The sequence below is a fragment of the Aedes albopictus genome, chromosome 2 (genome assembly GCF_035046485.1).
Source record: "Aedes albopictus strain Foshan chromosome 2, AalbF5, whole genome shotgun sequence".
Taxonomy (NCBI): domain Eukaryota; kingdom Metazoa; phylum Arthropoda; class Insecta; order Diptera; family Culicidae; genus Aedes; species Aedes albopictus.
This window is the reverse complement of record NC_085137.1, coordinates 110,244,535-110,271,896: the sequence shown is the minus strand read 5'-3', so window position 1 is coordinate 110,271,896 and position 27,362 is coordinate 110,244,535. Positions and strand designations below refer to the sequence as shown.

The 27,362-nt window shown below is 40.7% G+C and overlaps 2 protein-coding genes across 3 annotated transcripts in view; one reads left to right on the top strand and one right to left on the bottom strand.

The window, feature by feature from the left end:
- Window positions 1-371: 371 nt before the first annotated feature.
- LOC109420662 (dynein axonemal heavy chain 7) lies at window positions 372-26,095 on the top strand. The gene is made up of 23 exons (XM_029852900.2): window positions 372-534; window positions 12,142-12,464; window positions 12,524-12,734; window positions 12,793-13,165; window positions 13,228-13,464; window positions 13,532-13,723; window positions 13,892-14,986; window positions 15,046-15,458; window positions 15,524-19,202; window positions 19,265-19,786; window positions 19,851-20,147; window positions 20,212-20,558; window positions 20,626-21,831; window positions 21,891-22,178; window positions 22,238-22,343; window positions 22,406-23,270; window positions 23,329-24,323; window positions 24,410-24,418; window positions 24,546-24,563; window positions 24,698-24,715; window positions 24,966-25,100; window positions 25,163-25,693; window positions 25,754-26,095. The coding sequence occupies exons 2-23, from the start codon at window positions 12,152-12,154 to the stop codon at window positions 25,964-25,966; spliced, it is 12,063 nt and encodes a 4,020-aa protein (XP_029708760.2). The 5' UTR covers window positions 372-534; window positions 12,142-12,151; the 3' UTR covers window positions 25,967-26,095.
- Window positions 26,096-26,112: 17 nt separating this feature from the next.
- The window catches only part of LOC109420660 (villin-like protein quail), a 66,932-nt gene continuing 65,682 nt past the window's right edge, over window positions 26,113-27,362 (bottom strand). For both annotated transcript variants that reach the window (XM_019695082.3, XM_019695081.3), the window contains one exon: window positions 26,113-26,418. In XM_019695082.3, coding sequence (XP_019550627.2) covers window positions 26,113-26,418 — 306 coding nt within the window. The remainder of the gene's footprint in view (window positions 26,419-27,362) is intronic.

The following is a 27,362-nucleotide window of genomic DNA, read 5'->3' as shown; positions in this document are numbered from 1 at the left end:
TCATTAGGGTAATGAAATGTGAGTGAGCAAGGTTGATGAGTTCAATACCAAGGTCAAATAAACAACGTCAGCTGCTGTATAACCTTAACTTGAAACTATCGTTCATAGTTCTGGTCATGGGTGCTAAAACGACCAAAATAAAATCGGAAACCTGTAGATATTTTCCCAACTCAAACAATCCACAAGTGTCATAACGCAAAACCCTTAGGAACGATTTCCAACAATCCACAAGTGTTAAACGTCCTCGACCTTGGACTTAAATTTCCCGACCATGGTAACCGGGACACCTGTGGAAGTATTTGTTGTGGAGCTTTCACACGTGCTCTTGCAATCGATCGAGCAGCTGATTTTGCGCCAATCAACACGTGGTTGTGCGCTTCCGGAGAAGGCGTGGTCCTAGCAACCCCATCGATTCCAATTGTCATAGTTTCAAAATATTTTAGTTGTATCGATCGGCGGCGGTGGTTCCGGTCGGTGTAAGGATATTTTAGTTGCATTACAGAACAGAACTGTGTGGAAGACTTAACGGATAAGGTGCGTTTTGTGTTCAGTGATGTTGAAATTCGTTAAAAATTGAGTTATTTCGGAAGTTTTTAGTTTCAAGTGGTGTAATAATCGAAGAGAAACACTAATTTGTTAAAGTATAACATATTCAATTCGTAAAACGCGAGATATAAGTGTTTCAGGTTCTGATCTTACAAGTTTAATGAACTTGAATAACTATTGAGATTCGATGAAATTATACATACCAATTGGATATCTGCTGCTGTTTTTAAATGTTCAAAAATCAAATATTTGTTGTACGTTTTGATATTTTAAAATATTTATCATCCATGAAAAAATAACCGAAAATAGGGAAATTGGGGTTAGATGAGCCAATGGCTATAAGCCAGCATAACTGACAGGATGTCAGTAAATTGAAAAAACATATATGACTGATTTCATTAACAAAGTTAATAAGGAAAGTTTTTAATATTTTTCTGATAAAACTTGATACATACAAGCACATTATTCAATTAAGTTTTGTACTGAAATTCATGAACTTGCTGAATCGCATATTACCCAAAACTGAAAAAGCACTTTACTCCAGAATGACGAAAAGGCGAACAAAACTAGTGTGTCCGATTTTCATAATTGACTAAATAAACAATAGGACATTCTTATTTTCTTTGATTTGTGGATCATTTTGGGAAAAAGTGCTTTTTTTAGTTCTGAAACATTTGCCATTCTCAATTGAGCCTTGTCGACAAGGAATTTCTATTACTCGTTGTACCCCAAAATCCCCCCTTTTTCGCATTAAAGAATGTTGTTTATTATACCATCATAGTTTTGTTGTAGCAACCGGTTCCATAGAAAGCATTCCTTCACTCCGTTTTAACGAAAACGACGGAATGAAACAAAACGGTTTAATAGTATGGCAGGACTGGTAGTATTGAGTTCTCTAAATTTTATCTCACAAAACCTATTGCAAGCCTATCCACATACGGGAGAACAAAAGATGTTTACAAAGTTCTTACAGTTTTTTATGCACGGGAAATTTGAACACAAATCACTACCACAGAGGAATTTGGATTGATCAATTGTAATTTTAAATGTTTGTTTGTACGGTGAAACCACCATAAGTCGACGTTTTATTTATATGATTTATTTTTATTTATATGATTTGATATAACGACTCAGCGAAACAAGCTCCAAATGTTTACGGGGTGATGATCTCTTTAAACAGCTTTCCAACAGACTTCAATTTTTTCAATGTCGACACACGGAAGTTTGTCTGTAATTTATTTATTTTATACATTCAGAGTCAACAATTCTCGTATATTGATACACTGTTTCCTTCTCGGCAATTTTTTGTACTACTTAGCATTTTCTGCTAATATTATATATGCAAAAACAAAATAATTGATACACCTGTAATAAGGTAAAAGCTGATTTTGAATACGGTTTATATTCATACGTAGGGTAAAAATTTACTTCGTCATATGCACTAATTCCCGTCACAGCAGACGGAACCCGAGGAAAGGCAGATAACAAAGTGATATCACTTTCATAATGAACTGTGTTATCGATGTTATGTTGTTATTTATGTTTTTTTTAATTGATGATAACCAGATGATAACAAATTTAGTTATCGATTATTTTGATGATAACATAAAAATACTAAATGATAACAAAATATGTTATCAGTTTCAAAATGCATATTTCAAAGCTTTCCCAAAACTGAGAGTCTGATGAACCTCGAATCTAAAATTAGATTCCACTTTTCATTTCAGTACGACTGCAGTACGAAAGCGTAGCCTTCAACTACTCTCCCTCTCACTGGGTGCCGTTGGTGTAGGCTGTATGTGCTATCGGCGGCGACCGGCAATCATTCGATCAGGGTTCGAGACCCGCTGGGCGCAACAGTTGAAAACATAGATTGTAAACTATAAGATTTTTTTTTAAATTGCTGACGATGTCGATAAAGTAGATTTTCACTATTTCGGTCATAAAATAGCTCTGAATAATAACTAATTGATAACAAAATCTGTTATCAATCAGCTGTATTGTTTCATGATGATAACAAAATGTAATGTAGAACAAAATATTATATAACACAATTAGTTATCGACTTGAACTCAATGATAACTTCACTTCTTATCATTTAGATATTCGAGGAGTGAATTTGAGTTATAATTTTTGTTATGTTGGCTCTTAATTTAACCCAAATGATATCAAACCCACTGATCAAACGAATGATAACCAGGTAACAGAACTTGTTATCATTTTGTTATCTGCCTTTGTTCGGGAAAATATCCAATCATTACAGATACACTGACTAACCTTTGCCAATGCCTCCTTACTGCCCATATTCGCATAGTTGACGTAAGCGCGTAGTTTTCAACACACTTTTGCAGTTTTAACAATAACTAGAACAAAGTTCAAGATTTTCTTCCACGTTGACATCTATCTAACGGTTAAATCTTGCACTCTACTTAATAAACCTGGTCAAAAATATGTAAATTAGTTAGATATTGGCTTGTGTATGCTGACATTGGCAATGGTGGTTACGTCGACTATGCGAATATGGGCAGCTTAGTTGGAAGCAAAATAATGTACACTATCGATAACAAGCCTCTTCAGCACTGGAAATCGAATAATTACACTAAATTTCACGTTTCAATTTTACTCCACTTACGAGTTGACAATTTTTCTCGTTTTTCGTACGACGAAGGCAACCGCACCAAAGCAGCTGCTAGAGGAATTGTTCTTCATCACCGTTCAATTCTCACTTCGCCAGACTTACTTGTTGAACCAACCTTCAATTCACACATTACGAAAGCTCTGTGGCACTTCAAAGTTGATTTTCACTGCTGCAGAATGCAGCAAAAGTTGTTCAAATAATCAAATCATTCGCTTTTTCCCGTCGGTAATATGTCTGTTGACATTTTTATTCGCCCAGGGATGATGCAAGCAAATGTGTGCGTTCTGCATACGGAGCATCGTAAATATTTCACAAAAACACACTGAAATAAATTTTGTTGTGGGAACTACCGATTCCATAGTAAAATTACTAACCGTACCTATGATTCTCAACCGACAACAATTTCCAGTTAATTCCACTAAAATACTGTCAACTTAACTAGCAGTGCAGTTAACATTACCAAAAATAGTCTTAATTTAACAAATGAGCATTGTATTTTTAACCATACTGTGTTGTAAAATCCGTGTCCTGGAAAAATTAACAATGTTTTGTTGTTGAGACGACTATGCTTTTAGTTGAATTTACTACAATGCATTGTAATTTCAAGCATATTCCAGTTACCTTAACAGATTTTGTTGTCGGTTGAGAATCATAGGTACGGTTAGTAATTTTACTATGGAATCGGTAGTTTCGACAACAAAATTTATTTCAGTGCAGAGAAAGTTTCTTCGCTGCACTGTGATGGCGTATAATGGATCTGGTGGGCAAAAATATGAAATTGAAATAAATATTTTTGTCATTAGGGTAAATGTACCAATAGTGGTGCTATTAGTAGCTTCTTGTAGTAAAATAATTGAATAAAATTGATTATACCACAAAATAAAAAGTCTGAAAACGTTAATCGGTAGTTTATCACTTAAATTTGCTAAGAAAAATGTAATAACCATTGTTTATTTCAGGTTTTGTTAATAAATTACTTGCACCAACTATAGGTACACGGTTCCTATAATGGAGGTAAAATTTAACATTGGTTCCTATAGTGGCGCATCCCATTGAATTCTTATGGGACCCACCACTATAGGAACACTACCACCACTATAGGTGCAAATGAGCAAAAAAATTAAGGAAAATAATTGTTTCAAATAGCTTTTTCGCTACATCCTGCACACAAAACTGAATTAATGTTATCAATTAGGTATGATGCATCTATTAAAAATGCGATTTGTAAGCTTTTTGGTCGAAATAGTGCTAAATTGCCACTACCACCACTATTGGTACTACCTCCACTAAGGGAGCTTTTACCCTAATGTAAAGCTACACTGAAATAAATTTTGTTGTGGGAACTACCGATTCCATAGTAAAATTACTAACCGTACCTATGATTCTCAACCGACAACAATTTCCAGTTAATTTCACTAAAACCCTGTCAACTTGACTAGCAGTGCAGTTAACATTACCAAAAATAATCTTAATTCAACAAATGTGCATTGTATTTTTAACCATACTGTATTGTAAAATGCGTGTCCTGGAAAAATTAACGATGTTTTGTTGTTGAGACGACTATGCTTTTAGTTAAATTTACTACAATGCATTGTAATTTCAATCATATTTCAGTTACCATAACAGATTTTGCTGTCGGTTGAGAATCATAGGTACGGTTAGTAATTTTACTATGGAATCGGTAGTTTCCACAACAAAATTTATTTCAGTGTACATCCATCTCAATTTAAAATTTTCTGCTCAATCGTACTTTCAACACATGATTTAATTTAGATTGCACACTAAGTTTTTTTTGCCGAATCTCGGCAAACCAATTGCCGAGATTGGCACCGCCGACTTCTCGGCAAACAGCTCGGCAAAAATTGAATTTGCCGGGACTTCGGCAATTACAAAATTGACAGCTAGTGATATTTTACCGAGATTCTCAGCAAATACATTAACTGAAGCTCGGCAAAATCATTTGCCAGCATAAATGGATTTGCTGAATCTCGGCATATTTTTTGTTTTCATTTGAAAATAATAAAATTCAGAATTCTTAGCCCAAGTCCCGGGTAGAGGTGAACTACTGACGATCAAAACGTGATATTGGTTTGATTGATATAAGAGATAAAAGATCTGAAAATAATATCAAAAAAATGTTCATGGAGCATCTGAACAATATCAAAATTTGATATTTCAAGATCAAACGAATAGCTTGCTGCTATTGGTTAGATCTTACAAGATCTAAATATGATCTGATGATGATGTTCGTAGAGTAAATTTTAGATATTATTTTTAGATCTTTTATCTCTTATATCAATCAAACTAATATCACATTTTGATCTCAATATCAAAATATGCTATTATTGAGCTCTTTTCCTCTACCCGGGGTCTTATTCCATATAAAATCACGAAAAAAGAAATTGTATTCTCCAACATTTATTTTTACATTGGCCCATAAAATTATGAAAAATATCGAATTTGTTGCCGCAATCATTCATTCCTCTCAGGGTTCCTCCTTTCATTTTGGTTCATGTGTTGAAATATTACTCAAAGACCAACGGCTCCTTGACAAACAGCGGCACATAGGCGTTACTGCGATTCTAGAATACAGTGAATATGAAGCAAATTAGCAATAGTTTACTTACAGAGTGTCTTTAATTCTTACACCTTTCGACTTCGTTTAAAAAATGCACTTCATGTGCCTTCAGCACCACACACCACCGCTGATTTGTTTTTCTTTTGCCAAAACATGGCGGCTGCAAAAATGACAGTTGGATTACTGAAACTCAGCAAAGGATGACATAATTGCTGATATCTCGGTAATCTCGTTTACTGATTTCGGCAAAATCCGCGATCACTGCCAGAATCAGTCAAAAATGCTGTCACTTTTCCAATTTTTCAAGCAGTTTGTCGTTATTTCGGTAAAATATTTTGAACAATCTCGGCAAAAACATTTTGTTTGCCGAAATGTCAGCAAAATTATGAATTGCCGTTATGAACCAGCAAATATTTCTGCCGTGCTCGAGAATCAGTTTTAAGTGTGTGCGAAGAATTTGGCCATCTTTTCGGTCAAATTTAAATTTTTCACCATCCCATGTACCATAGTGTGAAGTAAAAGGTGTTCCAGGAAATTCAGGTTGGGCCCAAAATAAACGTGGATTGTACGGAAACAGAATCCTAGCCAATTTTTTTACTCCTATTATTGTAAGGAAATTGTTGTTTTTTTTTAAATATATTTACATGATATAAATGCTAATTAACAAATTAGTAATTGATACCAAACTGGCCATGGAATGTTCGGCGAGATGCAAGAATAAAATCGGTCATTATTGGTTGATGCTTAGATAGACGGAAATTAGATAAAATCCCTATTTGAAAAGCCGTCTCACAGTTTTCCATATTTTGGGATATTCTAGGTGTTCTAAACTGTTTTAATCAGTCCTTCAAATCTACAGAAGTAATATTGTTCGTTAGCAAAATCTTCTCAAATCCACGGATCTTTTAGAAATTCGGAAGCCACCCATTGACATTATGTTTTAGGATAACGCAGGTCATCCTTGAGGTCTTCTAAACTATAGATAGTAGAGTAAACATACAGGGGTTACTCAAAATAACTGGGACAGGTAAAATTTTCACTTTTCAAAAAATGTTCAACTCGCTGTAACTTTTCGAAAAGTGCATCAAATATTTTACTGTAAGTTCACCAACTAGTTGTGTATCAGTAGTCCAATTTTGGAGAAGATCGGACCATTGTCCACGGAGTTATAAAGATTCTAGGAAAAGGTAAAATTATCCGATAGCCAACTTTGAGCTGTTATATCTCCGAATTCAATGGACCGAATGCAATGAAATTTTGACCATTCATGACTTGTATAATGAGCTATGAAAAACCTTTGACTTAACTTAAAATTCTTAACACGGAAGAAAATTATAACGATTAGATTATTTTTCTAATAAAACACCAAATTATCCAAAACTTCAACATCGTTTAAAAATTCAAGATGCAAATTATAGTACAATTAATTTCCCTCTAAATGACTTATATATAAATGTGTTTTGAGAGAAAGTTACAACATAGCCGCTAATAAATTGAGAAAGTAATGAGATGCATATTAGAAATCGAAGAATTTACTAAAAAATCGTGAAATGAATGAAACCATTATAACTTTTTCTCATGTTAAAAATTTAAAGTTAAGTTAAACGTTTTTGAAAGTTTATCATATAAGTCATGAATGGTCAAAATTTCATTGCAATCAGTTCATTGAATCCGGAGATATAAAAGCCAAAGTTGGCTATCGAATAATTATACCCTTTTCAAGAATCTTTATATCTTCGTGAAGAATAGCCCGATCAGCCTTTCCTTGCACGCTGAATTGAGAATTGCTTTGTAATTTACGCACTCTTTCTTGCATAGAGGACAAATGGGACCATCCAACCAACTAGCAGGCAGTTCTTCCTCTATCCATTTCTTCAGCATAATACGGTATGAGAGTTGATAAAGCTTCCTTGTTGTTCTTCAGCCCACTAATGGCTGTCCTGGCCTCGTCTAGCGTTGAATTCCTAATTCCTCAGCCAATCCGTCGTCGTTCTTCCATGCCCATCGTTCAACAAATTCCTCGAAGAACTCTCTCCACCTGGCAGCCAACAGACGTTACATCAGTGACATTTGCCATGAACTGTAACACCACCTATCCAACTATGTATTACTAATGACCCCGTTGAAATTGGACGAACTATTTCAACATTCTCTTGAAACATCCCAAAGTAACAATTTAACTACTCATAATGGCAGAGATTTACGGCTGTAGATTCCATGTTCTGAATTGCAAAACAGTTTGGATAAACCTGAATATTTTGAAAGTATCTCTGTTAATATTCTCCAATAAGCCTAGTCGATCATATACCTAACGTAACTCTATGTAATAATAAAAACTCCAACCGCCTTCTTCTTCTTTTTTTCTCCTTCTTCTTCTTCTTCTTCTTCTTGGCGCAAAGTCCCCACTGGGACAAAGCCTACTTTTCGGCATAGTGTTCTATGAGTACCTTTAAAGTTACAGAGCTTCCTCTGCCAATAACAATTTCGCATGTGTATATCGTGTGTCAGGCACGAAGATACTCTATGACCAAAGAATTTAATGAAATTTCCTTTACGGAAAGTTCTTAGATCAACCGGGAATTCCAGAATTATGATTCTGTTGCAGAAATACCCATGCCATTACAACTCCAGTTGCTGTAGATCGTATATTCCAAACTTAATAATAGTTTGGATGACCTAGAATATCGCAACTGAAATGATAAATGTTTGCTGAACTTTCAGAAGATTTACTGAATATGGTAGATTGCATATCGGCGCTATTTATTTATTTATTTATTTATTTATTTGATTTAATCCAACTGACCCTTATAGGTCTTATTGAATATCTTAAGACTAGTATACGTTTAACAACATATTTCTTAACCATATGAATACAAAAACTCACACAAATGTCATTTCAACAGCAGTTTACAAAAAAATAACATAATAAAGGGCGAACACGATAATATTGCCACACAGAAAATATTGTATAACTTTTGATTGCGTTCGTCAAAATAGCTAATTTTTTGACCATGAATAGTATATTATGTGTAGCTAATACCATATAATTTTCATTAAAATCGGTTGAGTATTGGCGGAGATATCGTTGAAACAAGGAAATTGCCACTTGAGAATCTTGTGCAAACAAACATTTTGGAAAATATCTCTTTTTTGCCGTTTCAACGCTGGCGCCAAAAATACTAAACCGATTTTAATGAAAATTTTTATGTACGTAAAGTATCTCTCTAAAATAAAAGCTCTCATTTTTGAGTAGCGCCCATGCCGCACAGGGACTGTGTTGGAAACACACATTTTTTTAAATTGCTCGCACGCTCACATTTTTGCAAAATATCAATATTTTTCGGTATTTGAAGGTGGTTTATAAACCCAGTTAGGTTGCCATGTCGAAATTATTGCAAAATACATGCTCATATGAGCGTACGAGCCATTTAAAAAAAATGTGTGTTTCGAACACAGTCATGTGCGGCATGGATGTTTACTAAAAATGTGCAGGCCGAACACATTTTTGAGCGTAGCCGTTTTTGCGTGATGTATGTAGAAGTAGTTTGTCAAAATTTCATTCAATTTGATCGTACCGTTAAAAAGTTATAGCCATATATGTCGCACTATGTCACAATAAGCAGATGTGGTTTTTGGTATAGTGAAATTACTGCTGTGAACTGCTCTTACTTTGAAAGTACTCAACAAAAATGGCTGAAATTTTCACTGTAAACAGTTTAACACAACAATTTTACACTGTCAAAGCTTTATAAAAATCGGGACAGTGTTACCAGTTCTACAGTCAAAATAGTGCACGCGGAACTAAAAATGGTCAAAAAGTACCTAAAATTTACCTTGAAGCGATTTGACCTTTGGATATTTACTGGAAAAAGTACTGAACCGATTTCGATCAAATTTTTACCACTTAATTGATACTATGTTAAGAATCTCGAGTGAAATTTTCAAACGTTTTGATGAGGTAACAAAAAAGTTATAGCCTAAGTAATTTTTTGAAATGGGTGCACAAATTTTCTAAAATCTCATTTTATGATATCGACAATATATGCGCCAATACTCAATTTTAATGAAAATTGTATGGTATTAGCTACACATACTATTGTGGCGTTAGCACTAAATTGGTTTCCGAAAAAACTTCATTGACTTCCGCTGCCTTTCCTATACGTTAAACATTACGTCGGAAGTAGTGCGCTGTATAGAAAACCAGATTTACTGTACAGCGCACTACTTCCGACGTTACGTTTAACGCATAGGAAAGGCAGTGGAAGTCAATGAAGTTTTTTCGGAAATCAATTTAGTGCTAAACGCACAATATTCATGGTCAAAATATTACACTGAAATAAATTTTGTGGTCGTTTCCACCGAATCCATGGTAGAATTAAGAACTGTACCAACAATTTTCAACCGAATGCAAAATTCTGTTAATTGTACTGAAATATTGTCAATATTACCATGCGTGTATTACTGTTGACTAAAAACATTCTTGGTTCTACTATTTGGGCATTGTTATTTCGACCATGTAGACTTGAATGTTGCGCGTCTTAGATGAAAATGGTCAAAAATACAATGTCAAAATAGTAACATCAAGAATGTTTTTAGTCAATGATACTTTACGCATGGTAATATTGACAATGTTTCAGTACAATTAACAGAATTTTGCATTCGGTTGAAAATTGTTGGTACAATTCTTAATTTTACCATGGATTCGGTAGAAATAACAACAAAATTTATTTCAGTGTAGCTATTTTGACGAACGCAATCAAAAGTTATACAACATTTTCTGTGTGGCAATATTATCGTGTTCGCCCTTTAACAAGCACACTACACCCAGAAGCATTTTCCAATTCACAATCATAATATGAAAACGATGTATGACATAGTTTGGACAAGCACTATTTGAGCAGTTACGTATGTATCAGAGGCTTCAATGTTTCATTCACTCGATTCAGAAACTCTCTATATCTTATTCCCTTGGGCCATGTTGATGGGCACATCGCTAGTGCTTTCAAATTCGTATTCAATAAAACTTTAAATGACACAAAATCTAACAGGCTAGTATTTTTGGTTTTTGGAACAAGCTTCACTATTTCAGTACAGCACGCTAATGGGACATTCAAAGAACGTGATACCATCATACTAATATCACTTTCGGTGGCGCATTTATCAATGTTTGTTAGGTACAACGAGAAATATTCAGCCGGTTGGAGAAGCGACGACGATTGTTTCTCTGTTGCTCCGCTGGATAGGTCTTCATTCATCTCATCCACATGAGTTCCATCTAGCAGCACATGCGATGATACGGGAGTAGAGTGTAGGAACGGAGCAGCTACATCTTGCTTTTGGATCACGTGTGCGAGAGTGTTGGCGATTTCGGTCACAGCAATAGAAATACACTAGAACGCCAATGGCGCTGTACTCAGTTTTCCTATTTAATTATTTTAATAACTTTAGTTGTAATAATTGATTATGTTTAAGTGCCCATCTTGTAGAGGACCTTTTGTTTTGGTAAACAAAATTTATTTGACACTTATAGTACCGCTACTGACGCTGTAAGGGCGAGGCAAACTAGATGTTAGTCACACGAACAGTCGCGACATTGGATTTCTGTGGCTGGTTATTCTAATGTCACAGCGCATTTGAGTTCGTTGATTTGGTCGTCAACTGATCGGGATGGTTGTGCGATAGTCGTGTTCGTTGTTGCATCGGCATACATTCTATCTCGCATCTTATAGAACAGATTCATGCAGGCATCGCAGATCCAGATGATGTTACACGACAAGGCGCACAAGTCGGTTTCGGTGACACCAACACAGGCGGCATGAAACGTTTTGGCACATTTACCTTCGCAAACTGTAACCAAATCACTGTTGTCGATAGAATGTGAGCACTTCTCGCAGGTTTTAACCATCATGGATGTCGAACTATTCACACAATTTTTAGTAATTTGCGCAGAATACTCGATACAGTCTGTCTGAATTTGCACTTCAGTTAAATTTTCCGGCGCTTATGCTCAAACACGTTAGATTATCCGGTATTTTAGGCGGTCATGTATGCACTACTGGACGTTCGAAAACGGGGACCTCAAAACAATGTGACTACACAGGCACAGACGTTATGATCGGCGCTATGTATGATGTAAAACGCTACTATTACACCCGTTAACTTTAATGTAAACTCAATAATAGTTTGGATGGCCTAGCACATCCGAATAATAAATATTTACGCAACAAGTTGCAAAATGAGGATTTTTTAGCACGAGTTGTACATTTATCCAACGTTCTAACGTTCAAAGGTCATACATATGTACTGCTTTTCCTCCGTTTATATATTCCTCCTGGACAGAAAAAAATCCAGAGATGATAAGTCCCTTATTATTTCCTAGCCTTTAGACCATGAGTCGCTCGCCGCAGCACAGGCGGGCGCCACACCATCTGAGCCCGGTACGGACCCGGCTTATGCAAGACATTCGCTCGGTGGATCGAAATGCTCCCCGGTCAGCCAGACCGTTCGGTATCATGTCTCTGATCAACCGGAAGGCCAACCCGGAGTACAACCGTAGACGTATATGGCAGGAGCTGAACATGCCCACCGATTGCGATTTCCTCGGACCAAACGTGTTCAATCTGCCGGACAGGCTGCTGAAGCACAGCTCGAAGTTGCGTCCTTCGGGGCGAACACGACCGGATAGGAGTTCGCAGAAGAAGAGTAACTGATTTAAAAATGACACACATTCTCAGCAGCAAATAATAACCATTGTTTCGTAGAAATCAGATCGTACACCGCGTTGAGGAAGGACCGTGAGGAGTTCCGGAAAAAGTTGATCAAACTGATCGTGCGCAAAGATCACGAGAAAGACGACGAAGCGAATACTTTTCCCAATGTTGAAGAACGAGAACTGCTAAGATATTATCACTATATTAGACACGGCATCGATACGGTACACGTGGCACCAATCGATAAGCGTGTACTGCAACGGTACGTCTAAGTAAACTTTCGCGGGTCGAACAGTTCTCATTCCAAGTCCTATTTCTAGCATCCTGAAACTCATACCGAAAAATCTGGTCAAGTACAAGGAAGCTCTGCGCACCATATTCGATGAGATCAAAGACGATTACTCGTTTGCCGTTAAAAAGGCGGTGGTAGATTTCGTCCTGGGGGATGCCATGACCAAATACATGAAAAAGGATGACATTACGGCAGCGAGATTGGAGATCAAAGATCTCAAACTGAAGTGGAAACACCGATACGACGAGAATCGAACCAAGATCAAACGGAATCTATTCTCGATCAATGCCTGTTCGGAGCAGGTACTGGAACTTTGGGACACTACTTTTAAGAGTTTGCTTCTGGTGGATATCAAGCAGCTGGTTGAGAAGGGCCAAGCTTATGATTTGACAGAGTTTACGGTAATCCTAGAACTATAACCCTCTATTTTTGTCAATACTTTACTTTCAATTTGTGTCAACAGTCCACAGTAAATCAGCAAATCGAGGAAGCCAAGATAACGTTGAACGACAAGTGGTATGGCGCAATCAAAAATATCTTCAACAAGGGAGTCAAGAAGAAGTTGATTCCAGATGAGGCCACCAAGCCCAAAATGCTTAAGAAGTTTTTCAATTCTCTGGCTACGCTTATGACTCGACAGCTGCAGAACTTGTGCGTCGACAGCGTAAAGACTTATACCAACTACATCTGCGATGTCGGGGTATGCACGGAAAGTCGCTGCGCATCGATGCACAAGATCTATGGCTGAACTGCCTCTTTTGTTTCAGAAAACTAATCAAGGCTTTCGGTTGACAATTCTCCTCGAAAACCAGGATACTCTTTCGTTTATACCGAGTTTTTCTAGATTTCAAGTGGAGATTGTTAAGATAATTGATAACATCGTCAAAGCAGTCAAGAGCTTCAAGCGAATCGAGAGGCTATTGAAACCTAACTTTCCTTGTCCGGATCCCCTGATGAAGGTATTTAAACTTTTCTATTGGTATATGGTGCTCTGTAAGTATGTATGTAGAAACTTTTGTAGAATAACAAGAATTTGATGTGTTGTACAAACTTTCGTACTTAAAACTTGTGTAAATTATGTTTTCCTTGTCACTACTTTTGATTTGAATTACTTTAATCAACTATAGCCGGAAATATCCAGCGACGTGATAGAGGAGTGCAAGATCCGAATTTATGAGGTCCTAGAAGAACAGCGAATCGGTCCGGAGCTGCGAATGCAAGATTTCGACAAATATATGACCTTGATGAATGGTACCGATATTGACGAGATTGAACGCTTCATGGAAAAACGCCCGAGCTTCGAGGAGTACTGCAAGTACATTCAGCGCTACAAAGAAATGGGAGACAACGTGGCCAGGGAGATCTACGGCGTTATGTCGATGGGTTTCTACGAGTTTCATCGTGAGGGACTAATCGACACGCTGGAAGGTCTGGCCAAGTTCATGCAGCAGGAACTGATCTCCAAAATGACGGCAGACCAGCAAAGTGCTGCCGCTCAATTAGCTCATGACTACGAAGTGATCGCTACTAAGGTACTTACCATTCCAAAGGACACCGCTGAATTGATGTCGCTGAAGGCATATGCAATCAAGATGGAAGAGACGACCATTCCAGAAATGGAAAACAGATTGAAAGTCAATTTGAGTCACCTACTTTACTTAACCGACTACACCATCTTCACTCCATTGGAAATAAAGCAGAACAACAACACCTTCCAATGGTACATGAAAATGGCAACGATCTTCCAAGACCACAAGAACATCATCGCCGAGAAGGTAGTAGAGTATCAAGACTCTCTGAAACGAAGAATTGAAAATTTCCGCAGAGACTTGGAGATCTACTGGAGCCAGGTCAAGGAGTATGACTCATGGGGCGAGATCAAGAACCTTCACAAGTACAAGAAGAAAGCCACGGCCTTGGACAACAAACTAGATGCCGCGATGGAGAAGATCGACCAAATCAACGAGGAAGAAACAGCGTACGGCTGGGAGCTGTCTCAGTATCCACTTCGCAAGCAGTGTCATGACAAACTGACCCCGTACAAGCAGCTGTACGACGCGGGACAGGAATTCATGGACAAACATGAACTGTGGATGCACTCGCAGGTCGGTTTGCATGACCCTGAACAGGTGGAAGAGACAGTGGGTACGCTGTATCGAACGGTCTACAAGCTGGAAAAGAAGTTTGCCGACTCGTACCAAACTCAACGGTTGGCGCATGATGTTAGTTAGATACATCGATTTTTTCCGAACATTCGATTCAATTCTCAAACCCTTTTTAGATTAAAATACGTATCGATCAGTTCAAAACCCATCTACCAATTGTTCAAACTTTGGGTAACCCTGGTATGAAGGAGCGTCACTGGGAACAGGTATCGGAGATCATTGGATTCCCCATCAAGATCGCACCGGATCTGACGCTGGAGAAGGTCATTGACTACGGTTTGGACGACTATATCCAACGGTTCGAGACCATTTCCGAAAGTGCAACCAAGGAGAACAACTTGGAGAAGGCAATGATCAAAATGGTCAACGAATGGAGCGACATGGCGTTCCTGGTGTTGCCATACAGGGATACGGGAACGTATATTCTGTCGGCCATCGATGACATCCAGGTATTGCTCGATGACCACATCATCAAAACGCAAACGATGAAGAGTTCTTTATACATAAAGCCATTTGAAGCCGATATTCTGTAAGTATCATAATGATTCATTTTTGTTATATTACATTATTAGTAACCATTTCTCCCCTGTAAAGGGCATGGGAGAAGAAGCTAATGCTCTTGCAGGACATATTGGACGACTGGCTTAAGGTACAGGCGACGTGGATGTATCTGGAGCCGATTTTCTCCAGTCCTGACATCCAATCGCAAATGCCTGAAGAAGGTCGTCGTTTCAGTGCGGTGGACAAGATCTGGAAAGATCTGATGAAGAATGTGCACGCCGACACGAAAGTCCTAGCGGTCCTAGAAATAGACAAAATGTCGGAGAAACTGAAGAAGTCGTACAGCCTTCTGGAGATCATTCAGAAGGGTCTCAACGAGTATCTGGAGAAGAAACGTCTCTACTTCCCACGGTTCTTCTTCCTCTCCAACGACGAACTGCTGGAGATTCTGTCGGAAACGAAGAATCCTACCCGTGTGCAACCACATCTGAAGAAGTGCTTCGAGGGAATCGCCACGCTGCACTTCACTGAATCGCTTGATATTACCATGATGCGATCGAGTGAAGGCGAAGAGGTTCAGCTGGCCGACGAGGTCTCGACTAGCAAAGCCAAGGGTCAGGTGGAGAAATGGCTACTGGATTTGGAAAAATCGATGAAGAAGAGCGTTCACATCAAAGTTGATGAGTCCTACGAGTCCTATACGAAGACGATTCGCCACGAGTGGGTTTTAATGTGGCCAGGACAATGCGTACAAAGTATTTCGTGTGCCTTCTGGACGCTTGAGGTCACTCTGTGTTTTGATAGTGCCGAACCCCTGGAAGCTCTTGAAGAGTACAAAGAAACCTGCAAAACCCAGATTTCCCACATTGTTGACCTGGTGAGAGGAAAGCTAGCCCTGCAGAACAGAATAACCCTAGGAGCGCTGATCGTCCTAGATGTTCACGCACGTGATGTGCTAACGGAGCTGATCGACACCCACACTACTAAGTCTGATGATTTCACTTGGCTAGCACAACTCAGATACTACATGGAAGACAAGAATCTCTCAACAAGGATGATCAATTCAACCCTCAAATACGGTTACGAATATTTAGGTAACACTTCCCGATTGGTGATAACTCCTCTGACTGATCGGTGTTTCCGAACCTTATTCGGTGCATTGCATCTTCATTTGGGTGGAGCTCCCGAAGGGCCCGCAGGAACCGGAAAAACCGAGACCACGAAAGATTTGGCAAAAGCAGTCGCCAAGCAGTGCGTCGTGTTCAACTGTTCCGATGGGTTGGACTATATCGCGTTGGGCAAGTTCTTCAAGGGATTGGCATCCTGCGGTGCGTGGTCCTGCTTCGACGAGTTCAACCGAATCGATCTGGAAGTGCTGTCTGTCGTAGCTCAGCAGATTTTGACAATTCAACGAGGCATCAATTCAGGATCCCCGACGCTAATATTCGAAGGAACTACCCTGACCTTGGATCCAACATGTGCCGTGTTTATTACTATGAATCCAGGTTATGCAGGAAGATCAGAACTGCCCGATAATCTAAAAGCACTATTCCGTTCGGTTGCCATGATGGTACCAGATTATGCACTGATCTCCGAAATTGAACTTTATTCGTACGGTTTCCTGAATGCAAAACCACTGGCCATCAAGATCGTTGCAACATACCGTCTGTGTTCTGAACAGTTGAGTTCTCAACCGCACTATGACTATGGAATGCGGGCGGTCAAGTCGGTGCTGAAGGCGGCTGGAGCGTTGAAACTGAGGTATCCCGAGGAATCAGAGGATATTTTGGTGCTGAGATCGATCAAGGATGTCAACTTGGCCAAATTCTTAAACCAGGACGTCCCACTGTTCCAGGGAATAATATCGGATTTATTCCCTGGAGTTGTTTTGCCAGAACCGGACTATGTGGTGTTCAATGCGGCCGTAGAAAAGGCTTGCGAGAACAACAACATACAGTGTACTCCGTTCTTCCTCGAGAAAGTACAACAACTGTACGAGATGATTGTCGTGCGGCATGGTTTGATGTTGGTTGGACCTCCTTTTGGAGGGAAGACTACCGCTTACCGAATGCTAGCCGAAGCCCTGGGCTACATTGAGGAACAAGGAGAAATGGGCGAACACAAGGCCCACTACACTGTTATTAATCCGAAAGCGATCACAATGGGACAGCTGTACGGCCAATTTGATCCAGTTTCCCATGAATGGAGTGATGGTATTTTGGCAGTCAGTTACCGACAGTTCGCCGTCAGTACGACTCCCGACAGGAAATGGTTGATCTTCGATGGGCCAGTAGATGCAATTTGGATCGAGAATATGAACACCGTACTGGACGATAACAAGAAACTGTGCTTGATGTCTGGAGAAATTATCCAGTTAGCACCGACAACAAACCTAATATTCGAAGTTATGGATCTGGATGCTGCGTCGCCGGCAACAGTATCACGATGTGGAATGATCTACCTGGAGCCAAGCACACTGGGATGGGAACCTCTTCTGGAATCCTGGAAAAATACCCTGCCACCAGAACTTCACTCGGTTAACAAACAAGTAATAACGCAGATGTTCATGCGATTTTGTCCCATTCTCCTGTGGTTCGTTCGCAAGGGCGGGGTAAGAGAGATGATGCCAACTTCCGACTCGAACCTGGTGAAGTCAGTGATGAATCTTTTTGACTGTTTCATGGATGACTATCGAAACGAGACCTATATGAAATCGGTGACCAAAGTGGACGTACGAGCACAGCTTGAAGGTGTGTTCTTCTTTTCCTGCATTTGGGCTATCGGTGGACCGCTAGAGACCGAGAGTCGGGAAAAGTTCAGCGAACTGTTCCGTGCATTGACGGAGAAAGTGTTTCCACCCGAGATCAACGATAAGTTCCATATCCCACCAAGTATGCAAGTTCCGAATCTTGCCAAACCGTTCATCTTTCAAATACCAAAAGGCGGTACCGTATTTGACTACCACTTTACCAAAGAAGGCAAGGGCAAATGGCGTCCGTGGGCTGAAGAAATCGGACAGACTATCAACATACAGCGGGATATGCCAGTTAATCAGATAATAGTCCCCACTGTTGAGACCATTAGGATTACCGCTCTGCTTGAGCTGTTGATTCAGCACGGAAAATACCTGCTGTTAGTCGGTCCCACAGGAACAGGCAAAAGCGTTTACACTATCGATTTTTTGCTGAAACGAAACGATACAAACGTGTACAAACCCCTGCTGATCAACTTCTCTGCGCAAACATCCGCCAATCAAGTCCAGGACATCATCATGTCGAAGCTCGATAAGCGACGTAAAGGTGTCTACGGTCCTCCCCTGGGGAAGAAATGCGTCGTGTTCATCGATGACGTTTCTATGCCCTTGAGGGAGACCTACGGAGCGCAGCCTCCGATTGAGATCGTCCGAATGTTCCTGGATCACTCGATATGGTACGATCGGAAAGAAGTGGTTCCCATGAAGTTGGTCGATCTGCAGTTGATGTGCGCCATGGGACCACCGAGCACTGGCAATACGGTTACTCCGAGATTCTCACGGCATTTCAATACGATCGCCCTGAACGAATTTGATGATGCCACGCTGATTGGCATATTCAGCAAGATAGTGCTGTGGCATTTGGATACGCGAGGGTTCTCGAAGGAGTTTGACCCATGCATAGACGAAATCGTGCTATCCACGTTGCAGATCTACAGAGAGGCACGCAGAAAGCTGCTCCCTACACCGGCAAAGTGTCACTATTTGTTCAATCTGCGGGACTTCTCCAGAGTGATACAGGTTTGTTTGAGTTGGGAGGAGAATTAGTTTTTGAAGATTTAACACAAGTTTACTTATTCTAGGGAGTTCTGCTGTCGGTTCCGGAGGGCACGGAAAGTCTCAATTCCATTCGGAGAATGTGGGCTCATGAGATCATTCGCGTCTATGGTGACCGGTTGGTGGACGACAACGATCGCGAATGGTTGTTTAACGAGCTGTGCACCGTTATTGATAAGTATATGCACGAAGATCCGAAGGACCTGTTCGATAGATTTGTAGAAGGTGGTCAGCTGAAGGAGCAAAATCTGCGGGGTCTTATGTTCTGCGACTTTACGAATCCAAAAGCCGACACGAAGCTATACTTAGAGGTGCAAGATATGGAAGATCTTGGTTTCGTGGTGGAATCATATATCGTCGAATATAACAATATGTCCAAGAAACCGATGACCCTGGTGCTGTTCCGTTTTGCCATCGAGCACTTATCCAGAATATGCCGGATCATCAAACAGCCACGAAGTCATGCGCTGCTGGTGGGAGTTGGAGGATCTGGTCGGCAATCGTTGGCCAGAATTGCATCACATATTTGTTCTTACGAGTTGTACCAGGTAATACATGTAGTTGCTAATCTGGTAATAAATAATTTTATTTCACACGGTAATTTGAGTAAAGGTGGAAATATCAAGGCAATACGGAATGATAGAATGGCGTGAGGATATGAAGAATCTGCTGAAGAAGGTAGTGTCCTCCGATCAACACATTTGTTTCCTCTTTACGGATACTCAAATCAAGGAGGAGTCTTTCTTGGAAGATATTAACAACTTGCTTAATTCTGGTGAGATACCAAATCTTTTCACCAATGAGGAAAAATCTGAAATCATAGAAAAAATGAGACAGATTGATAGACAGAAGGAGAAATCTCAGCAAACGGACGGTACTCCAGTTGCTTTGTTCAATCTCTTTGTAACGGTATGTTTTGGAAGGTCTCTAACTGCATTTCAGGTGGATTCTTTGATCTAACTTTCAATTTCAGATTATCCGAGATCAGCTGCATATTGTCATATCGATGTCTCCCATTGGGGATTCCTTCCGAAATCGCGTGAGAAAGTTCCCATCAATTGTTAACTGCTGTACCATCGATTGGTTCCAACCCTGGCCAAAGGATGCATTGGTCGCTGTTGCCACCAAATTCCTTTCAACGGTTGAGATGCCTGAAAAAGAGCGCAGCATCTGTATTGACATGTGCATGGAGTTCCATACATCTACCCAGGAACTATCCGATGAATTCATGCTTCGATTGAATCGTCATAACTACGTGACCCCAACCTCTTATCTAGAACTAATCCATACCTTCAAGACGTTGTTGGACAAAAAGAGAACGTAATACTGCTTCTTGAGGTATCGATTTGCTCAAATGCGTACAACTTTCTGTGATTGTCATTTCCAGGGACGTCCTAACCGGCAAGAATCGTTACTTGACAGGGCTTAAACAGCTGGAGATTGCAGCCCAACAGGTCGGGGTGATGCAAGAACAGCTGGAGGCTGTACAGCCGCAGTTGAAGATTGCTGCCGAGACCGTGGCCCAACAGATGGCCAAAGTCCAAGCAGACAGTGAGGCTGCGGCCGTACAGAAGGAACTGGTCAAGAAGGACGAAGCTGTCGCGCAGGAAAAGGCAGCCGCCGCCAATGCGATCAAAGAGATTTGTGACGCCAAATTGGCGGACGCGATGCCGATTTTGAACACAGCTCTTGCGGCTCTGAACACGTTAACCGCGGCGGATATTACCATCGTGAAAACGATGAAGAGTCCACCAATCGGAGTGAAGATCGTCATGGAGGCGGTCTGTATCCTAAAGGACCTGAAGCCGGATCGTGTTCAGGCCCCGTCTGGAATGGGTATGGTGGAGGACTACTGGGGTCCAGCGAAGAAGCTTCTAGGTGATATGAAGTTTTTGGAAGGATTAGTTAACTTCGAAAGAGACGACATCCCTCCAAGAATCATTCAGAAGCTGGAAGAACGAATTCTATGCAACGAGAATTTTGATCCCGAGAAGGTCAAGACGGCTTCCACTGCTTGCGAAGGGCTGTGCAAGTGGGTTATTGCTATTGTAAAGTACGACAAAGTCGCGAAGGAGATAGCTCCCAGGAAGCTTGAGCAAAAGGAAGCTGAGGCAAAGAGCAACGCTGCCGTTCAACTACTCAATGAAAAGCTAGAGCAGCTGGCAATTGTAGAAGAGAGCTTAGCCGAACTGCAAAGAAAGTTGGATGAGCAGGTTCAACAGCATGCCAAGCTGCAAGCAAATGTGGAACTCTGCATGAAGAAACTAGAACGTGCGACTGAGATCATTACCGGTTTGGGAGGTGAGAAGGATCGCTGGGAACAAGCCGCTGAAAACTTGGGTCGAGTGTATCACAACTTGACGGGAGATGTACTGATTGCATCAGGAGTCGTAGCCTATTTGGGCCCATTTACGATACAATTCCGAGCTCAACAGATCAAACGGTGGATCGGTAGTTGCCTGGCCAGAGGAATTGTGTGTTCGCAAGATTTCCAACTGGCGACCGTGTTGGGCAATCCGGTTGATATTCGAGCTTGGAACATATTCGGATTGCCAAGTGATGCATTTTCAATTGAGAGTGCAATTATCATTCAGTAAGTGCAGGAATATGTCTGTTAATACATGAAATATCGAATGATTTTGTATTTTACAGCAACGGACGACGTTGGCCATTGATGATCGATCCTCAAGGACAAGCTAACAAATGGGTTCGGAATATGGAGAAAGCCAATCGTATCTGTATCATTCGGTTCAATCAACCAGATTACACAAGAGTGCTGGAAAATGCCATTCAATTCGGCCTACCCGTTCTACTTGAGAACGTTGGAGAAGAGATTGAACCTCTGCTGGAACCCATACTACTCAAACAGGTCTTCCGACAAGGCGGAACCATGTGTATTAAATTGGGCGATTCCATCATTGAATACAACGACTCCTTCAAGTAGGATGTTGTTTTTTGCAATTGTTTTCATAGTATTATAAGTAAATACCTTCTTTTAGGTTTTATATTACTACAAAACTGAGAAATCCTCACTACCTGCCGGAGATTGCCGTCAAGGTCACGCTGTTGAACTTCATGATAACCAAAACTGGCTTGCAAGATCAGGTGAGTTTTCAAATAACAAACAAATCAATCAAAAACATCGTCTTATTGAAAACTCAATCTAGCTTCTCTCGATTACGGTTGCCCGAGAACGCCCCGACCTGGAAACAGAAAAGAATGCCCTCATTGTTCAAGGCGCCGAGAATAAACGCCTGCTGCAGGAGATAGAAGACAAAATCCTGCAAGTGCTCAGCTCTGAAGGCAATATTCTCGAAGACGAATCGGCTGTGTCGGTCCTAAGTTCTTCAAAGACGCTAGCCAACGAAATCAACGAAAAACAAATAATTGCCGAAACAACTGAACGTCAGATCGATATCGCCCGGTTGCAGTACACCTCGATCGCCGCCCACTCGACGATCCTGTTTTTCACCATTGCAGACCTGGCGAACATCGATCCGATGTATCAGTACAGTCTGAATTGGTTTGTCAATTTGTTCACGGCAGCGATCGATAACACCGAAAAGGTTGACGAAGTCCCGGCCCGGCTGGAGGATCTTAGGACCTACTTCACCTACAGTCTGTATGAGAATATCTGCCGAAGCTTGTTTGAGAAGGACAAGATTTTGTTTTCGCTACTTCTCACTACGAATCTGCAGTATGAAAAGGGCGAGGTCGATAGGGCAGAGTTTATGTTCTTGCTAACGGGTGGCGTTGGGTTGGACAACCCCGAGACAAACCCGGCTGAGTGGCTGCCTAGCAAAAGCTGGGATGAAATATGCCGGCTTACAGCTTTCGAGTCGTTCAAAGGCTTCAAAGAGCATGTCGTGGGTAATCTGAGACGCTGGAAGGCTTTGTTCGATGACGATACCCCAGAGTGTGCTGAGCTTCCTGAGCCATGGAAGTCGAACTTGACCTCTTTCCAAAAATTGCTGATTTTGAGATGTTTCCGCTCGGATAAATTGGTTCCGGGTATCGAGCTCTATGTGGAAGGTTTGTCTGTGGGGGGAATTCTCGCTGATTCGTTACTAATGGTTTTTCTATCACATAGGTATCCTAACCAGGAAATACGTAGAACCACCTCCGTTTGATCTATCCGCGTCGTACGACGAATCGAACTGCTGCGTTCCGTTGATATTTGTTCTGACCCCAGGAGCGGATCCCACAGCGACTCTGCTTCGATTTGCCGACACCCAAGGTATCGGTTCGAATAGGCTGTTCTCACTTTCCCTCGGGCAAGGTCAAGGCCCAATCGCTACAAAGATGATCGATGAGGGAACAAAGTTCGGTAACTGGGTACTGCTTCAGAACTGCCACCTTGCCCAAAGCTGGATGCCAACTTTGGAAAGAATTTGTGAAAGCTTTCAACCCGATACTACCCACCCGGATTTCCGCTTATGGTTGACGTCGTATCCGACGGAGCATTTCCCGGTGGTCGTTTTGCAGAACGGCATCAAAATCACCAACGAACCTCCGAAGGGACTTCGGATGAACATAGTTCGGTCGTACATGAGTGATCCCATATCCAATGTGGAGTGGTTCGAGGCGTGCAAGCAATCCGCCAACTTCAAGAAGCTTCTTTTCAGCTTGTGTTTCTTCCATGGAATCGTACAGGAGAGACGACATTTCGGACCGATAGGATGGAACATTCCGTATGAGTTCAACGAAACTGATCTTAGTATCAGCTTGACACAGTTACGCATGTTCTTGGATGAATACGAAGAAGTGCAGTACATAGCGCTGCGATATCTGACCGGGGAATGTAACTATGGCGGACGAGTGACGGATGATTGGGATCGGCGGTGTTTGAATACCATTTTGGCCAAGTTTTACAGCGAAAAAGTTTTGGAGGTAGAGGGCTACGTGCTGGATGAACAAGGCTTGTATAAGATTCCAGAACTGAAGGAGCACGAGGAGTTCATGGCATACATTAAGGACCTGCCGGTTATTGCTAAACCGGGCGTATTTGGTCTTCATGAAAATGCTGATATAGTGAAAGATCAGAAGGAAACAGATTCATTGCTGACGAATGCGTTGAAAACACAGGTTAGTTTTGAGTTTTGTTGTGGGCGTGGGATATTGTCGGGTTGCCAAATGTTTATTGTTGTCGGTTATTCAACTGTGCTATCCAGGATCGAACGGTACTGTATATAATGATATAGCTAGTAGTTATCCAAAACAATATTTGTCTCCATTGTGAGACAAATATTGTTTTGCGATTGGCAGTGTTTCTTTTCTAACTTTTTATAAATATACGCATGCAACCAGGACCTCTACGAGATGAAGGTAAGTTGTCGGAGACAGGTTAAGTACTCGGACGAATGCGTTGAGCATGCCCCCATTCTCCTTTTGAAAGCTGCATGATTCAAAAGTAATCTAACTCAGAGTTTTTCTATTTTTGAAAACGCCAAAAATATCAGCTTCTTATGGATCTTAAGGTTGGTAGTAAAATATTTAATGTTCTCGGAACCCCTGAATGAACCAATGGAATGAGGTTCGACAAAATTTGCCTGCCGAAATTTGTTACTTTTTACGTTTCAGCGCCGTTTCATATCTTAATCCTACATATAGTTTATCAGCCGCTTTTGAGTAAAAAGTGTTGAAATCTCGTTTGCTTGTTTGTATTTTGTTTGTATCTACAAGCGTATAACACTTCTTATTTCTTTTCATTACTTGGGTTCGCTGTAGACCACTAGTACAGGAGCTTTCCGAGAAACGCCTGCTGAAATAGTAATTCGCGTGTCAACCGACATTCTAAGACGTCTACCGAAGGAGTTTGATCGAGATGCAACTTTGGAGAAATATCCCACCAGTTATCATCAGGTTTTGTATCCCAAAATTATCATCAGTTTCGAGCATCTTTTACCAATTTCATAACATTGCAGAGCATGAACACTGTTTTGGTGCAAGAAATGGTGCGGTTTAATCAGCTACTCACCTGTATCCGTAACAGTTTGACAACCGCCAGCAAGGCGATGCAAGGTCTGGTGGCAATGTCTCCGGACATAGAGGAAGTGGTCGCATCGGTGCTGGTTGGTCGTATTCCAGCGCTCTGGGCAAAACGGTCCTATCCGAGCTTGAAGCCACTGGGAAGCTATATCATGGATTTCATAGCCCGGTTACAGTTCCTGCAGAGATGGTTCGACGATGGACCTCCTGTAGACTTCTGGATATCGGGATTCTTCTTTACCCAAGCTTTCCTAACGGGAGCTCAGCAGAACTATGCCCGAAAGTACGTGATCCCGATTGATCTGTTGACATTCGACAACAGCGTACTTGTGGATTCGAAGTTTGAGGACCCACCCGAAGATGGGGTTTACGTATACGGGTTGTTCCTGGAAGGAGCACGATGGGATAAGAAAAAAGGCTACCTACAGGAGTCCTTCCCTCGGGTTCTGTTCGATACCATGCCTCATGTAAGCTTTTGTTGGTTTTGAATGCTGTTTACATTATTAAAATGAAAATTTGTTTTTCAGCTGTGGTTGTTACCATTGAAAAAGGATGATCTAGTTCTTCGCCACACCTACAATTGCCCTGTTTACAAGACTGCGGAGCGACGTGGTATCCTATCGACCACCGGGCACAGTACCAACTTCGTAGTGGCTCTAAACCTAGACTGTGACCCATCCAACGAACCTGAACATTGGATTCGACGAGGAACGGCACTTTTGTGTCAACTAAGTCATTGATCAAAATTTTCTAATATTATTCAATAGAATAGTGGAGTTTCTTTTTTACATTAGTATGAGACGCAATTTTAAAACGATGGTGTACATGTATTTCATAATAAAATTTAACATTCATAATCGAAAATAGAATCTGTGCGCTGCTCTCTCTAAAATAATTTATTCTGTTTCTTTAACTCGACCTGCTTCCACTTGGGCAGTTCTTCAAAGTCGTGATAAGGCATTTTGAACACGGTCACAAAGTCATCATGGGTGAGGTGGATCTCCTTCCGGGTCGGGTTGATACTGGCTGGTAGATTGGCAGGATCACCTCGCAACATATCCAGAGGATACTTTTGGTAACGATCGAAATCATCCCCAGTGGCACTGTCGCTGTGTACGGAACCCCGCGGTACCGGCACCGGAATTCCAGGCGTCTCCAATTCAGCTCGGATTTTGTCGAATGGGATGTAGTTCTGCGGGAGACAGAAATGAATATTCACCAAAATGAAACGCATAGGGTTTGGGACCATTTGGGTCGGGGGACCTATTTTGGGCACTTGCTGCTATAACTCAGTCAATGTTCAACCGATTGACTTGATTTTTGGAACACGACCAGATACGTACAGTATCTAGCCATTATCAAAAATTTAAGTCAATCGGATTGCAATTGACTGAGTTATAGCAGCAAGTGCCCAAAATAGGTCTCCCTGCCCAAATGGTCCCAGACCCTACACTGAGCGAAAGGCTGAGCTTGATTGACCGTAGTTGCTTGTATAGGACTCTGCACGAAACTCTCACCCTCTCTTTCGCTCTCATTGAGATTTAGTAAACAACAAGGCCAGGAAATGTCAAAATCCCATACAAAATCAAAACAGTGCAGTGCCCTATTGCCAGATCAGGCACTTTTGCACAAGGAATCAATTAGATACTGTGATTTTATATTTTTACACTAGAATGGCGCTTCCTACGTCAGATTGCTTTGTTAATTTAAAAGCAAAAAGTTTACCAGCATCAGAAAGCTTTACAAAAACAAGTGCTCTTGAAAGCATTAATAAGGATACGAGTAGAGTACTTTGAAATAGTTATTTATGTAACGAGTTGCAAAAAGTTGATTTTTTCAGTACGAGTCGTACATTTATCCAACGAGGCTTGCCGAGTTGGATAAATACGAAGAGTGCTGAAAAAATCGAGTTTTGCCACGAGTTCCATACAAAATTTTATGCAATGATTTTTTCATAATGCAACCCATTTGAGTAGCATAATGTTCATAATGCAACTCAAATGAGTTGCTTTATGAACATTATACAACTATTTTTCATTATGCAACTCATTTCAGTTGCATAATGAGCCAGTTCAGAAAAAATGGCCATTATGATACCAAAATGAGTTACATAAAATGTAAATTATGATACTGAAT